Source organism: Acipenser ruthenus, chromosome 17 (assembly GCF_902713425.1).
Source record: "Acipenser ruthenus chromosome 17, fAciRut3.2 maternal haplotype, whole genome shotgun sequence".
NCBI lineage: Eukaryota > Metazoa > Chordata > Actinopteri > Acipenseriformes > Acipenseridae > Acipenser > Acipenser ruthenus.
This window is the reverse complement of record NC_081205.1, coordinates 26609106-26626374: the sequence shown is the minus strand read 5'-3', so window position 1 is coordinate 26626374 and position 17269 is coordinate 26609106. Positions and strand designations below refer to the sequence as shown.

Sequence of the window (17269 nt, the reverse complement as noted above, 5' to 3'; positions counted from 1 at the left end):
GGAACCAAAAAAAAAAAAAAAAGTTACACGGTGTAATCAATACCCAGTCGATCATAATGCTTGAAATCTGTTCAAATTGTTACTGTAGTAATGTTTAGCAAATTTAATTTAATTAAAACAAATGAAATTATTAACCCTAACCCTAACCCTAGCCCTACCCATAACCCTAACCCTAACCTTAACCCTAAACACCTGATTCCCTTTGGCTCAATTATTTGGTTTGGTCAGTTATGTATTTACTGGAAATAATTTACAGATGTCATTTCATATGAGGACCAGATGGCATTCCAAATTTGTCATCGGTTGACATACATATTTGAAACTTTTTGGTGTTCAGTTATCAACTATGAAGTGATCTTCTATTATGTTATAGACTTTCCAGTATACCGAAACAGCATAGATAATCACTCCCTGGAGATACGAAAAATGGCGTTTTGATGTCCTGTGTATATTTTTATAAATCAAAGTTAAGATGAGTTTAAAAATATATATTTTTTAAATGTTTGGAAACAAAGGCATATATTTATTATTTATTTTAGAAATTGTGCATGGCACTTCTAACAGTATACCAAAGCCACTGCGAGACTGTCCAGCTTACTTTGCAAGGTCGGTTACCAGTGCCTGAAAATACAAATGAGTGGTAGGCTACTGTCTGAAAAATGAAATACACTACCTGCAAACTAGCAGATAGATACTACTACATTATGGACCTGAATTGTGAACTCCGACTCACAACTACAGTTAAAGAGGCTCCTAGCTGTAATCACAATCCATGGCTCATCGAGGACAGTGCAACAAAAACATTTTTTAAATGTGTTATGTCGGCATCACGCGTCAAATGATCACTGGATCACGACGTTCTCAAGCAGCTATGTAATGCTAACTCAAGACCTGTCACCTGTATTTAAATACACTTAAGGCTACACTGATATTGAAGGGGTTACAAATTTGACCGTGCATCATGCTAAATACTTCCTGATAAAGCCGGATCGATTCTAAACCTCAATGAACTGCCCAGTGTCAAAATGATCAGTCCTTCTCAGCCGTACTCGACAGGAGCGCTGCCTAAATGCTCCGCCCTCTCAGTGACTGCCCACTAAGTGTGATATGAATCTGCAAACAGCAGGATAACACCACACTGGGGAATTGTAGTACAGAGAGCATCTTCATTTGGAAATATGCAAAGCGCTCAAAAGCAAAACTCCCCGCAGTCAAATCCAAGTAGATCAGGTAAGACTCGCACTTTAATTTCTATTCTTACTTAATTGTTTTTGGTAGCTACAATATCGGTACTGGTAGTTCTGTATACGGTAGCCAAATACCTCTTGAGTAGCTACATATACAAATACATTACAATATACTTCATCATAGTTTAAGGTACTTTTTTTCATTTGAAATATTTATTTTGAAAAAATAGGCTACGTTAAACGAATTAATCCATATTGAAATGAGTAACTTTAAAAAAGGTAAAAACGCCAAAACAAATACCAAGCACCATCGATACTTTGTTGAATAATATACAGTACCAGGGAATCAGCCAGCACTGGATCCAATCCACTCTCATAATGGAGAAGTATTAAAGGACTTCAACGGAACATTTCTGTATTCATTTTAAGGCTATCTCATATAATAATAATAATAATAATAATAATAATAATAATAATAATAATAATAATAATAATAATAATAATAACACAGATCTTTGTGAAAACGTAAATAGTTGAATAAAGGTTCCAAATTAAATACGTAAACAATTAACTGTAGGGATTTACCATTGCTAACAAAATCCTTTGCGCTATAAAAAAAAAAAAAAAGATATAACACCAAATGTACATCCTTGTCCGACAGTATTGGTACAATTATACAGATTTTAGGATTGCATTAGAAACTAGACAGTTACCCTAAGCTTTTGATATTCATAGTTGTACGCAGCATATTCTAGTTCATATTTAACTTAACAATAACTGTAATGCAACTAAATGTGAATGTGGCAGTCATCTGTTTCTTGGGTAGATAATCAAGTTGGAATTCAGATAGGAGTCTTTTTAAAATCGAGATCTCTGCAGACATTTACAAAGATAGAACTACCGGAATCAATTCTGCAAACTGACAGAACTATGGACTGAGAGGCTATAGTCTGCACAGTCTGGCACCTGACTTTACATGCAGCTTTTTGGTATCTCTTAAAGTGTTTTTTCAACATGCATTGGGTCTAAAAGGAAAACCTTACATGGAAATCCTACCCTGAGTTGTAGGCTACATGTCCATGTAAAGACTGCTATCCATTTGTTTTAGATCTGATCAACAGGAGGAAGAAGAAAGCAACATGGCTTGTTGTCAGCTTGTTGCTTTTGTCCTTTCTGATTATTGCATTTGGAATTTTCACTACGACAAGAACAGAGAGTGTTAGTGTAACTGGATATGGATCTGGGATTATTGTAAGTTCTTTTCTTTGCTTTATGTTTGAAACTATCTTAAAAATACTAACACCTCAAGCAAACCGTAATAACACAAAGAAACAAATCATCAACAAAATGCTAGTTTTGTTTAGTAGCACAGTAGCATTTTAATAAGTTCGAACTTAGCTAAAATGGTGACTTTGCTCTTAGTATTACATTTTTTATCTAAATATTAAGTGTAGCTCCTGGTTTACAGGAGTTACACATACATGGGAAGTGGTTCTGAATTTTGTATGCTATTCCTGTGAAAGGCAATCTGCTGCTTTTTTAAATGTACTGTTAAAAATGTATGTCTATACGTGCAACAGGTCACTGCATTGGGATTTAGAGAAAGACTACAGACAGACAAATCATGGCATGTGGGAATTGTGTTGCTGTAATCCAGCATATAGATAAATGTGGATTAGATCAGTTTAAACTAACCACACCAACTCACATTCACATAAACAAGTTTTCTCTATGCACCAACAATTCTGTACGAATTATGAATCACCCTGTATATAGAATGTATTGCCATTCATATGTATGTACCTGTTTAACTCATCCCCTTTTTTCTATTACAGTTTGCTTTTGGATCATTTTTGGGAATTCTTGGACTCTTTCTTGAAGAAAACCGCAAGCAGCTGGTAAATTGGGCACAGCATTGTAGATGTATAGAACAGCAGTTATGAACACTTTGGGAGTGGAAATTGTTTGTAAGTCTGAAAATAAGTTTTCAATGGTTTTATTAAATGTGTAAACCTGCTATTTACAGCCTTAATCTGGTGAATAATACAAGGATTCAGCACAGCAATGCAATACTCATATTGTTGTGGTTCTAAAGTCTTTAAACAGTACTACAAATGGAAAAAGGCTACATTTAAGTTACCATTGAAATTATAACTACAGCACAACCCACAGATTTAAACATCCAGGAAAGCCTGGGTTAACATAGTGCTTGTTTTTAAACAAAATGCATTCACACAGCTTGCTCAGTCATTCAGCTTCCTTTGGCTAATAAAAAACCTGTGCTTTGTTTAAAAATTGCCTGTACTTGCTTTGAAATCTGCCTCACCTCTGTCTGGATGCTTTGTTGGTACAGTAAGTTGGTAGACTGATTAGTTTGTAAGTTCGAGGTTCTACTGTAGTGCTATAGTAGATTATGATCTTAAACGTTTAAATATATTTTATATTTTATTGGGAAACACTAGTACTAAAAACAAAATACCTGTTTGCTTTCGAGGGTTAAAGTTTGGTAACAGAGTTAGTGTTATGCATGATAGGTACTGAAGATGTGTCTACGCCCTTTACTGTACATGATACAAAATCAATAATAAATATATTGAAAAGAACTAACTACTGTGCAGTAGCAGTAGTTGTGATGTTACCTTGAGACTGCGCTTGTCAGACTGAGATTTCAATTTAATCTGGAGGACTTAATTGATTTCTGACCTCTGGTGTGATCCTGAATAATGAAACTTGCTTCTGATCAGGCAGCCAGCGGGGATCCTATGGAAACCTGCAACTTCTCCATCACAGCCTTTCCATATGCGGCAAAGTAACATGTGCCAGCAAGCTATCAACTTCTTGGAAGAGCACACTTAGAAGATACTTTAGGTACCACTTTATCTAAAGCACAAAACAGATTTATTTTAGCTTGACCATGTGTTAACTTAAAAACAAAACAGTCTGAATTATGAAGAGAAGTGTACATTTCTAGGAAACCTAGCCAAATTAAAGGAAACGTCTTCATGTACATAACTGCATTTATTTTGGCATTAGTAAATATCTTACTATTGTTTTACAGTTCTGGGAAACGTAGGCATGAACCAGAGAAGTGATAAACCAGTCTAATATCATATGCCTTGAGGAGACCAAATACAATCATTAAATTCGGTTGTTGTATGAATTGGCAATACCTGTTATCCTCAAATATTTTGATAAATGCCTTGAATATTTATAATATTCCAGGGAGTGGGGGTTAATGTTGTATAAAAAATCGGATCAAAATACTCAAGCTGGCGATTCAGTGGACCGGTCCCCTTCCCATATAAAGAAGAAGATGATGAGAGCAAACCATTAGATCAGTATTCAGTAAAACCAAAAGCTCTAATGTTTGGGTATGACATGTGATTCTGTCAAACTCCTTCTCTGTGCCCAGATACTAACATTGTGTGATTTATTTGTTGTATGTTCACGTTTTACAATGTTCCAGCATATTTTAGTGTTGTCATATAAATTACATTCTTTATTTATGTGATTAACCACAGAATGTCCTTTTGTGGCCAGCCTTTTAGTAAAAACGTTATAATCTGGATTAATAAAGGTTATTGCACATGTATAACGTTTTTATCTTATCATATTATTTTTCAACACAGGTGACACGTCTTAGATTGCATCAGCCATTACCAAGGCTAATGCTGGGATAACCATGGATAGGTATTCCACAGTTAAGAGTGGATTTTTTCTCTAGGTTGTTGTATTACTGTAATCCTGCCAATTTTTAATGTAATAGTATTGCCTGGTCCAACCGTGTTTTAAGTAACCTAAACAGGGTGCAATGCTTGCATAACTGCTGAATGAAACTCACCCGCTATAAGCTCTGTTCACTCTGGTTATGGTGTTTATCAATAGGCCTGGCTCTTTTTTTAAACTTTTATATTGTTATCAGTGTTGTAAAGTTAAATTAAAGCTTATGTGTAAGGCAAAGAAACTACTCTGAACTAGACATTCAGTTTTCTTTCTTGCAGTTGTTTCTTACTATACCATTTTTAACCATTGTATTGATTCCAAATAGCAGAAGCAAAAGAGTTTACACACAGCAAACTGAGGCATGAGAAAAGGCATGCAACCCAGACACTGTCTGTTGGGTAAGGGTGGCTAAGTACCAGATGCCCTTTAACCAGGGTTTTATTCCTGTCTCCATGTATTCTGATAATGTTTGTTTTTCTTTCCATATAAGCATCATTAGGAGGGATAGATTTTTGTTGTCTGGTGACCTACCACTCAGTTTATCTGACTGGGTCACAGTTGTCTAGTTGCAGACTTGTGTGCAAATCATTAAAAGTAAGCTTTACCTCATAAAATTGAATGCCAGACAAATAACTGAGAGAGGTGGGCTCTTTCAGTCAAACAGGGAGCAATTGGTCTACTACATCAATACATTTACACTGTCAATCGTTTTCAGAAAATGTAATACTAAAAGGTTTTGACGAGGTGTCCTTGTCATTGTAATTAAGTGATTTGAAAATTGGCAGATTGTAAAGTTCCACTGCTAAACAGTGCTGCAGTAATTTCAGGATGCCTGCAAAGCATCTGAACATTTTGTAACAGTTTTCTGGGTCTGGTTTCATTTATACAGTACAACTGGACATGTACTGTGTAGTACTGACTTTGTGCAGGAATACACAGAATACACAGACCATCACATATACTGAAAATGAACAGCATCTGGGACCCATCTGATCCTACTTGCAATGGTAATGGTTAAAACAATGCTACAGAACACATATAATGGGTAGATTTATTTTAGGTGTAAATTAAAGATTGTGATTGTTTTTTTTTAAATAGACTTAAAATTAGCATAAAAGGTATCCTTCATCATGTGTGTGTTTATGGGTGAATGGGCTGTTTGTTTATTCACCTGCTTTGATTAATCTAATAATCCAGTTATTGAATACACAGAACAATGGCTTCTGTCTTTAAAACAGAAGCCAAACAGGAAACCCTTTCAGATCTTTGAATCTGACCCCAGCTCTCCCATCACAGCCCAACAACTACTACTGGCCTGCATTCCACACCTTAGTATATAATATATTATATTAACGGAAGGTAACTATTTATCTTCTACCTAGGAGCCAGTAGATTTTGTTGTTGTTGAAATAATGAAAAGGTTAAAATGGCTGAATGTCTAAATTACTCTATAAGGTATACTTGTGTCTGGTTCCACTAACAACAAAAGCAGTTCCAGTTTTTTGAAAAATTGTATCTCCCCTAAGAATGTGCTGTCTGGTCTGATTATATATATATATATATATATATATATATATATATATATATATATATATATATACATACATATATATATATATACTGTATATGTATCTCAGTGTTTCATAATATTCACTTTGCAATGGTTATGTCAACTGAGTTGCATTTCTTTTTTATGTTTAGATTAATTCATGAAGAATTTAGCAGCTTGTCAGCATTTCCATTTCTTGCCAAAATGCCCTGCTGTACATTATACACAAACTCAATATGGTCTTAATTTCTCTTTTTACAGTTGACAGCAGCTATCATGTTTCTTAGTCTTGGGATAATTGCCTCATTCTTCTGCCTGGTAGTGGATGGAGTTTTCATTGTGCTGAACATTGTAAGTTAACTAAAATTTTATTAAACATTTGCTTGTGTTACAAATCTGTAGAATATGTCTATATGTAGATTATTTTGTGGATGCTTAAGCCTTTTTCATTCCCCACCACCTGAGTACAAGATGTTGAAGATATTGCTGAAAGTACAGGCACTAGTGCCGTTTTTGAGAAGTATTTCAAATAGTTCTATATTTAGTGTCAGATAACACCTTAAACCCCTAGGGCATGCTGGGACAGAACAATTGGACTTTTTATCAGCTCTGAAGGACAGATGGACTCTTCTATTCCTCTTTTCGGATGGTAACCCTTGTGTTATTGTTTCCCCTTGTGTGTACCACCATCCTGTCCTGTCTGGGGTAAATGTGATGTGGTACCGTATAGTGTGTGTGAGTCGTTTGGTGTGCCCCACCCCCGTCTCTTCCCACTGTGTGTTGAATTCCCTGACCTGCGTTATGCTCTGCAGCTGTATGGGTTGGGTGAATAAAACTTGGTTGATTTAACTCTGTTGAATCTGTCATCAATTCTGGGTAGGATGGATGTGTAGCAGTAATGTTATGATATGTTAGAAAATATTATAATATAAATAAAAATGTTGTAAAAATATATGGAAGCATGCTTTGCAATATGTTCCCTTATGTTTTGTTTAATGGACATTATATATATATATATATATATATATATATATATATATATATATATATATATATTCCCAACATATGTCAATGTATGTCTAAATATATTTTTTGCGGTCATTTTTTTATATTTTACTATGTTTTAAAAATATATATTTATTGCATATTTTTTTGTCTGTATGGGGTGGTCTGAATCAAATTCATTTCACAGGCTTTGCTTCCAAGAGTCTAGGTTTCCAGTTCTGCTTTCCCACAAGTCTTGTAAAACAGAAAATTTCAGATGCCATAACATTGAACTGGCTGCATAGACTGCTGGTTATCAGCACCAGACTTGCAGGCAGGCAGGCAGGCAGGCAGGCAGATGGACCTCTTCCAGCAGATTTTTTTTTTCTTTTATTTAGGAGGGCCATATGGGCCATTATGTTCATATAGACGTCCTAGAAGGTACAGCAGCAGGTTACAGGTTTCAAAATAAAAATAATAAAATCACATAATGACAAGACAATACACAAAGTACACATTAGATTTACACAGCACATCCACAAGGCCTGTTTAAGTACTGGAACAACAGTTTTAAAAAAAAAATTACAACAGGAGATGTCAGGTCTAAGTCCTGCGGGTAACAGGTTCCGGTCTGTAGCAGCAGAAAAAACAAAATATTTTCTTCCTGCAGCACTTTTTACAGATGGTATATTGAAGTATTTTGTGCCACCGACATTATGTATTTATAGGTAAACTCATGAAACAAGCTGTTTAAATTAGCTTATATTAGTCCCAAAAAAGAAAACCATGAAGCAATATATATAAGATTAATGTAGGGCTTACAAAGTTACAAAGTGCTAAGCTTCTACATGTTTGGATCAAGAGTTCAGGGAACATTTTAAGAAGTTATAAATTAAGTATCTGTTTGGGGTCATAAAATGGATGAAGTGTTAATTTAAATTGAAAAAAAATATTGGTGATCCACATTCACTGTTAATTTCATGCAGTTAGTTAATATTAGCTGGGACATATGATTTGCAATGAGGACAGCTTGTTTGTAACTTGACGGTCAGTGAGACAGCTTGTGCCCAAGGCCACACTGTAAATCTGTGGCTGATTGGTATTGCAACCCTGGATTCAGTCTTCAAATTGCACTAATACATTTATACACACCTTTAATATATTTAGACACTTGTCGTTCAGTTTATATCATTGTAGTACGTTCTTTGATTAATAGTGTATGTTTGTTGTGTCTTTATTGGACACATTTTCTTCTCCTTGTCCTCAAATGAATGAATTATTTTTAGCTTCTTTGTCTAATGTCATGTTGTTTCACAGGACCTGAGACCTCTGCACGCAGGAAGATGTCAGTATTACACAAGCGGACACAGCTACTTATACGAGAATTACTTTGCTTCTGTAAGTCACAATTGTCTTAAAGGGCAAATAACTTCAAATGTCATTACAATATATATATATATATGCTTGGTAACTACCATGTAATACTGTATTAGTCTGCTTGGTAACTACCATGTAATACTGTATTAGTCTGCTTGGTAACTACCATACAATTCCAGTACACTTTAATTCCTTGAATGATTCTACTTTTGTACAACAGACTGTTTTTCCTCTCACAAAATGACTCAAATTGCATTTTAGACTGAACACCACGATACCGGTTCCAATATGCTCTCTTATGTGTGTGTGTTTGAATTTTACAGGTGCCTTGTCAAGGGCTGACAGAATCATGCAGCCTTAAAGTGCGGAGCGGCACATGCTATTGCTGTGACCTGTATGACTGTGCCAAGTATGTACGACACCGTCGATCTGTTGTATACAGAGTTTTAAAAACAGTCTCAAGTTAATCAGTACAATTTAAAATACAACCCAGTTACCTACTGTTCCTTTGCTTGCATTTCTTTCCATTTGTTTCCCTCAGAGCAATAGGTGATGGTGGTGGGAGATGTGACTCAGCTGACAATGACCAGGCAATAGCTTGCAATTATCTTGATGGGTTTTCCTTCATTCTGTTCTAGGAAACAGGCCATTGTTCTGCTTACTGGAAATGTTATATCCTTCCCAATGTTTTATAAGGGAGCTTCTTTTTCTCTGTCTCTCTGGTTGCCAGGATTAAGTAAGTCCCTGTTACATTGGTCTAGCCAGTGCTCTTTGTTCTACCTCCCTAGTTACAAAGCTGTGTTCAGATTTATTTGGGCAGTCTTTATGATAACTCTCAGCCTGAAAAGAATTGGGAAGCTGTTCTACTCTGGGTTTTGTACTTCATAAACTTCGAGGCCAAATAGGTGAGGGGTCTGTGTTTGTTTGTAACATGCACTGTCAAAAAATAAAAAAAAAACTTCTAATTAACTAATTAAAGCTGTGGAAGTTGGCTTAAAACATCATTTTGCTAAAAAAAGGTCCTTTTTTCATGCCTCGGTGACTGGGATAGTGGGGCAGGCATTTACAGGCACCCAGTGGAGAAGAAATGGTAGACGCGTTGTAACTCCTTTAGTGAAAAAAAAATAAATATTGTTGACATACCAGTACTGACAGGTGCTGTTTGTCCTTTCTTTTAAGTGATTTCCATTGTCTTGATGTCAAACCTCAAGGTCAAACCTATTTTAGGAAGATAAAGCTTTCACCATAAAACTTTCTTAAATGTCATTTGTAACTCTATACAAAGTAAGCAATGGAAAAGGTCACTGGATGCTTGTAACTGGGTTAAATGATACTAAAATGTATGAGGGTAACTGGAGGTAACAAATAGAGATAAATTAACTTGGAGGTTTGCCAAGTAAATAAGTAAATAGTGACTTTAATAAGTGGGGGACTTAAATGAGTACATGACACACTGATACAAAAACACTAAAATAACATCAATTTACCTTTTTGTAATTTGGGGTTTCTTTGCGTGTTTAAGATGACTCTGTAGCCTCAAAACATGTTAGAACAGTCTTAAAAATAGAACTGTAATAAGGTGGTGGGTACTTTGATTATATTGTATAGACTGTATTGACTGTATTGTACTACAGTGTCTTCAGTGAGCTTGGTTTAGTGTTTGTTAAATCAGTAAAGTATTGCAAATTCTTGTTGCGTATTGGAGGTTTTTACATCACATGAATATTGTATTATAACTGGACCTGGAGTGATTCAGAACCTACAACACAACATTATATTCATGTACTGCAAAGCCAGACATAACAGTGGTTGTGTCAGTCCAAGACAGGTGGCAAGCCTAGATTGCAGTTCCATGTCAAATGTTACGTATCCATTTTATATCAGGGCAGCAAGGTAAACGGTAGTAGGGAAGTGGTGGCGATGGAAATTGGAGCCTGAAACACAAATAATATATGAGGCCTCTTGAATCTTCAAAGGCTTTTGAAAAAAATGCAGAAACTGTGTAACTGTGTATATTTTCACAGTGGGGGATACTTGAATAATCACTATGAATACGTGGGTGTGAGAAGCTGCCAGGAAGTCCTATCCCTGTATGTGATGATCTGGCTTTTGACAGCCCTGAACCTCTCAGCTTTCTTCCTGGGGATTGTGGCTACAGCTGTGCTTGGCAGTATTAGAGATGTGGTAAGAAAGGTTGATTCTGGTGTATAATATTGTCATTATATCATCAGATAACATGTGTTTCCAAGATATTTTGTTGAAAACTGAGCAGTTAACAAATAGATTTTTCTGGTTTCGGTGTTATATGTTCTGCAAAGCTTTTGTTTTATCATATAAAAATATTAGTTGGATGCAATGGATCAAGTAGTGCTGTTGAAATATGCTTTGCTTAAACTTCATATCATCCTGTTTACACCGTCTGCTCACCCACGATGTCACGCAGAATCGATGGAAGGAAACACTTTCACTAACAACTACTAATTTATACAGCTATGGCCAAAGTTACGTATTGAATATTGAATTACATACCACTTTGTAGTTTTCCATATACTTAACGAAAAACTGACAAAAAATGAAAAATGTGACATTTTGAAATCTAACATGAAATACTGTATGATTATCATGGCTTCCGGTAGACTTTAGCGGTATCATTTAGTATTTTCTTTGATTACATGATGTTAAATAAAATATCTAAATTATGTTCATATAGTTAAAACTTTTGACCATAGCTGTATATTTGTTTTGAAATACAAAAGTATTTGGCGTGATTTGCAACACTTTTTCTTTTTCTTTTATAGAAGGGGTCTGCTGTATGTCCTGAGTTAAACACTCAGCTTCTAGCTGCAACTGATTACAGACACAGTTACATTCAGCACAAGGAGCTCAATGGTGCATTGTCACCGACTGCCCCTCTTCTGCAACAGGACCCAGGAGCCAGTTCATTGTATCCGGTTAGTTGTTTCACACAGTAATGATAAAGTCTGTAAAAATGATCAGCAAAGCACTATTGTTACACTAATGACAGGATAGAAAAGCCTTACCAAAGAGCAGTGCTAATGCAATCATTTTTGCGAGCCATCTTAATTTTTAATAGGTTGTCTTGTCTTGTTAACTGTTTCCAATGCTGTGTTTTGCATTTTAATGGTATGTCCTCTTCTCTCAAATGCAACACAATTTGTATTCATTCGCTATACCTGTGATTCCTATTTAGCTTTACCCATAAACCACTTAAACGTCTCCAAAACCTAAGGAGGCAAAACTGTTAATACATTGTCAAGCTCTGCATAGATATACTGTATGGTATTGGACAAGAATATAGAAAGTGATAATTGCAAGTAACTGTATTTATAGCTAGTGATTATTTGGTGCGATTTATTATCGTTTTGTTTTTCTTCAGAACCCATCTGTCCATTTCACACCGCCAGCCCTCACAGAACTGATACCTGCCAGTCCTCCAGACAACAACCCCCCTCCGTTTGCACCCCTTTATAATCTTCAGCCTCACAAAACAGTAGCAGGATATTCAGTGTGAGGTCGCCATTACCTCAAACAGCTTTTTTTAAATATTGATTTATTTTTTAAGCCAGAATGTAAAACTGCTTTTTTCATGTAAGTCAGAAAAGTGCATATGTGTCATGCGAGCAGTAAGATTAATACATAAGATTACCTACATGTGTTGTTTTTTTTTGGAGATACATGTAATGTGCTTTATTTCTAGTTTAGCGTGAAAGTTATATAATTTGTAGGGGACTGGGTGTTCTCGTGGACTCATCCATTCGCAGTGCTGTGCAAAGCCAAAATACTTCCCATTTAATACAAATTGTATTCAAGACAACTCATACCTTCTAGGAGATTTGAACATGTTCCTCTATAGAAACTGTTTCAAAATGTACTCTTGCCAATGACGATAGGACTGCTGTTGACTGCTGCTGTTCTAAAGTCCAAAGCACCTTTGACCATTGTTCCATAGTCCAATTTTTGTGTTCTTGTGCATACTTTAGCCTTTTAGTCTTGTTCCCCTTTCTTAACAGAGGTATTCTTACTGCAACACATCCTTTAAGTCCTGATTTCAAGAGTGACCTTCGTACTGTTGATTTGATGGAGTACCTTCAGTGAGGCTACATAAAGGTGTAGTGTTACTGTGTATTGTAGCCATAATGTAGTGTTCTATTCAAAGAAATCATTACTAAAAGTGTTGTCTGTCATGTTAAAGCATGTTTTTTAGTTTTATGCAAAATACAAATAAATGCAAAAATAACGTTTGTTTTAGCATTCACTTAGAGTAAAGCCAAACGTGTTCTTCGGATAACTTTTGAGGTCTGGAGTTACTATAGATGGTAAACTATTCAAATTTGAAATATTCTGTATAGTATTGCATCTTAACTTTATTCATGCAAAGTACATTTAAGCAGTCATTTAGTTACATGTGTGGTCTGAGTAAGTTAGTACAGTGCCAGCATGTATTAGCAATTATAGCTGCAGTGTATCATATTAAAGTTAGCAATTTAAAAACAGGAAAATATAATATGTTGTGATTTTCCTAAGTAAACCTGGTTTCATCTGTTCCCATTTTATTCTTAGAATATTAAGTGATGTTAATGGGAGTCCAATGATGATCTCTTAGAAAAAAAACACCTGCAGAAAAAAATAGCGTTAAAAGGCTGTTAGTTGGATCAGCTGTTTAATATTGAAACCCAACGTGTCTAATGTCTTAATGTGTAATAAATAGTGCTTTCACTTTCCAACTCCGAGTTGCAGATCAGAGGGACAGCTGTGGGACCGAACACCGCCATATTTGTTCTTTGCTGTGTCAATATCCACACGATTGCCTTGTATCTTTACTCGCATGCAGCCATGAGGTCACTGCAGCAGGACCCCCATCTATAAGAAGTCAAAAAAGTTAATCCGTTTCACTGCTTTCCGTTACCATACTTAACAGAGGTTTTGCACTTGTACAACATGCTGTCCCAGGGTCTGTCTGGTGACTGCCAGCAGATGGATGGCTTCATCTATGGGATTTCACTTCCCAGGTTTGATTCCATTCTAAAGAAGCCTACTTCCTTTCTATAATGCCACCTTATTCACAAGATTTCCTCATGTATGGAGAGCCCTACTGCTTTTAGTTACCTGGTAATCCCCCAATGTAGACTGTGGTGCCTAGTTGGTTCCACACAGCCTGCAGAGCTTCAAAGTCATCAGCAACATTCCAAATGACTTCATCTTCCAGTGATTTGAACACTAGCTGTTTGTTTACTAGGATCAGCTGCTGAATCTGGAACTCACCAGAAAAAAAGCTCCGGAGGAAATCTCAGAGAACCCAGGTCCTTGCCAGCAAAAATACATTTGAAGTAATAAGGATGTTTTTTTTTTTAGTAGCTGCAAATTACACTTGATATAGAACATGCCATGTTGTGGATTGAGAAGATTCTTGGTCAGATTGATGTAATTACTTGCTGTTTTTTTGTGCTCTGGTGGACTTTAATCATAAATTTACAGTAATAGAACGTGCTGACAATTTCTTAAAGGAGCTGAGAGACTTTGAAGACTGCTTTCTAAACATCAGCACATTTCATTTTCAAGGTAGTACCATAACATGATGATATAATACCAATATTTAAAAGGTGTGCTTTGGGTAGACTGCCAGCTACCTGAAGACTTCACAAATTCAGCACCTGCCCTGCCTAGTAAAACATAACATATTAGTTTTACAAATGTATTTAGTCAGCAGCCAGGACAAAGGTATTTCAAATGATAATTTCCTTTGGTATACGGTAAGTACTGTATTTACACCAGAATGAACTGGGGTGCAGGGATTGACATTACCTGATGTGTATCATCCAATGCAATAGAAAATGACAAGTTGTTCTGGAAATCCAAAATGGCAAACAAAACTCCATTGGCAACAACAGGTCTCAAAGACAGCTCCACAGTAAGACTCCAGTTTTCAGGTTCCTTAATGCTTGAATTATCAATGAACACGGCAACCAAAATAATATATAAACAGCTTGATACATACAGTAAAATAGCCATGCATATCATTTTGGAAAACATGAATTACATCATATTCAACAGAATGCCATTTACAGTTTAAAGCATAAATATGTGTTCCAAAAATTGAACAGAGAAGGTGGTCGTGCTAGACCTTACACAAAATGGTATTTCATATGCCATGCACTGTGCTGTGAACTGTGCAATCCAGCTGACTTGGCAAATGACCGTAGGAATCGAGTTTGACAATCTAGGTGCATAGTGTGGTAACTAAAAACATGTTTCCACATTGAGGTCACAGCCAGATAATAGGCACAGCATACCATGATGTTATTCCAGACTTCTAAGAGATCAAGGTACATCCAATTTACAGCAAATAAAATAAAAAAGGACAGTTACGAGATTGTTCAAATTAATAAATACTGTAGTTAAGGTTTCAGTGAGCTGAAGTTTCAATGAGTAGTCAAGAAACAAGAAATCAATTGAAATTGGCAGCACTTTCCATAACAATACAAAGAAAACATAACACAAAGCTTACTTCAATTTGCTATTCTGAAAATTTTTGTGAAGGAAAAAATGTTTTGGGAACAAAACTTAAATGAATCACTTGAGGGCTGATTGGCAAAAAAGAGCAACACAAACAGATTACTTCAAGGCACAGTGGTTATGTAAAAATCTGAATTATCATGCAAACTCATCATAAGTCATAGAAACAAGTTGGATGGACTTGGGAAATGCACCAGGATCATAATTTGAAGCTGAAGTAAAGAACCTAAAATATTTAATTTCTGTCCAGAAAGAACACAATGTTGTAGCAGAGCAAGTTCCTAACCTACTGTAATACTTCTTTTTTTTTTTATAAATGTATGCTAAACAAAAAAAAAACACACCGTCTTTCATGTTTGGCCCTACATCAAACCATGGTGGTTTGAATGCATTATGGAGAGAACACCTCTTAAATGGCCCAAAATGGTTCTCACATGCGAGATCACTATGTAGACAATGCAAAACATTTTTCAGATTGTAAAGAAAAACAGCTGTGAGAGATTGTGTGATGATCTGTTCTCTCAGTGGGCCATTCTACTCCAGATTTATTGAAGGTATAATGTAATAATAAAAAATATTTTCAGACCAGGGTGGAGATTTAATTGGTTCTCCCCAGTAGTGGAGAATGGTGTGCTAACAAGGGTCGAGCCTCGATGGGCCGAAGGGACTTTTCTCGTTATTAAACTTTTCTTATTCAACAAAAATCTGAACTGGAACTGCCCCCATGTAGGCCAACCACAACATAACATATTTTATCAACACTGAAGGAGACAGTTCTGTCTAAAGATTTCTTAACTAAACTTAGTTTTCTGGTCCCTTCCTGTGTTAAGAAATAAGAACCCTACCTAAGAATCACACTCACATTCTGTGTTTGGTAGGGTCCTAATATAAGCAGCACAGCAAGAGAATGGAGATAAGAAACAGGGTTTCTTTCCTGAAGCTTATAGTTATGGCAAGATAAATAGGCTTCAGACTACTATTTAAAAGCAGATATCCATAAAAACACACAGTACAGACACAAGTCACATAAGATAGGAGAAAACATTCAACATTAAAGAGCCAACTTGTGCTCAAAATAATGAATAACGCTTGCTGTTGAATAAAAGTCATCTTAAATAATACCTGATGTCCAAGGTATGCAGACACAATCTTTTGAGTAACAGTCCATTTGCTTGATGGACCATACCCCTGGGCCACAGACACAGATACAAGTAAAACACATGTTATTAATATATATATATATATATATATATATATATATATATACATACAGGGTGGTCACACCAAATATGGATTTGATTTAGATTTTTCTTCTGTTCACTCACTTTGCATTTAGTTAATTGATAAATATAATCTATTAACATGTCTATTTTTGAAAGCATTCTTACTTTACAGCATTTTTTCACACCTGCCTAAAACTTTTGCACAGTACTATATATATATATATAGGATCGATTACTCATGTTAGGAGATATCCAGCCTGTAGAATCCGTGAACTGAAGAGCAGATGAAATGTTTACATCTATCTTCAGCAGTGGCCTTGCCATAGAAGACCACACAGGTGACTGCTATACAGTATACATACAGATATAGAGAACATGCCCTTTTAACATTCAACAGGGTGTGATCTGTTGTTAAAAACATCCCCACACCTTGCCATACAGAAGCTACTAACAGTACTGTCCTAAAATGCATCATGTTTGATTACTTAAACTCAATATTATTTAGAAAATGACCGCACTCCAAAGATTTGTGGAGGTGCTGATTAGGAAATGGTAAGAAACCCTTGAAAACAGCCAAAAAGAATCTCTAATGCTTTGAACTAACCTGTCTTCATGTTGCCTCCTCCTCCTGCTCTTGGGAGATAGGGTCTTGTTTCTGGGGCTTTGATTACTGAACTCTTTTATTATGGAAT

General features: G+C 35.8%; 1 protein-coding gene across 1 annotated transcript; it reads left to right on the top strand.

Annotated features, from left to right (window-relative positions):
* Positions 1 to 1114: 1114 nt before the first annotated feature.
* LOC117423245 (transmembrane protein 255B-like) lies at positions 1115 to 15645 on the top strand. The gene is made up of 9 exons (XM_034038760.3): positions 1115 to 1230; positions 2296 to 2438; positions 3023 to 3085; positions 6721 to 6810; positions 8761 to 8841; positions 9144 to 9229; positions 10845 to 11004; positions 11619 to 11771; positions 12218 to 15645. Exons 1-9 carry the CDS (start codon positions 1179 to 1181, stop codon positions 12350 to 12352), a joined length of 963 nt encoding a protein of 320 aa, XP_033894651.2. The 5' UTR covers positions 1115 to 1178; the 3' UTR covers positions 12353 to 15645.
* The last annotated feature ends 1624 nt before the right edge of the window (positions 15646 to 17269 follow it).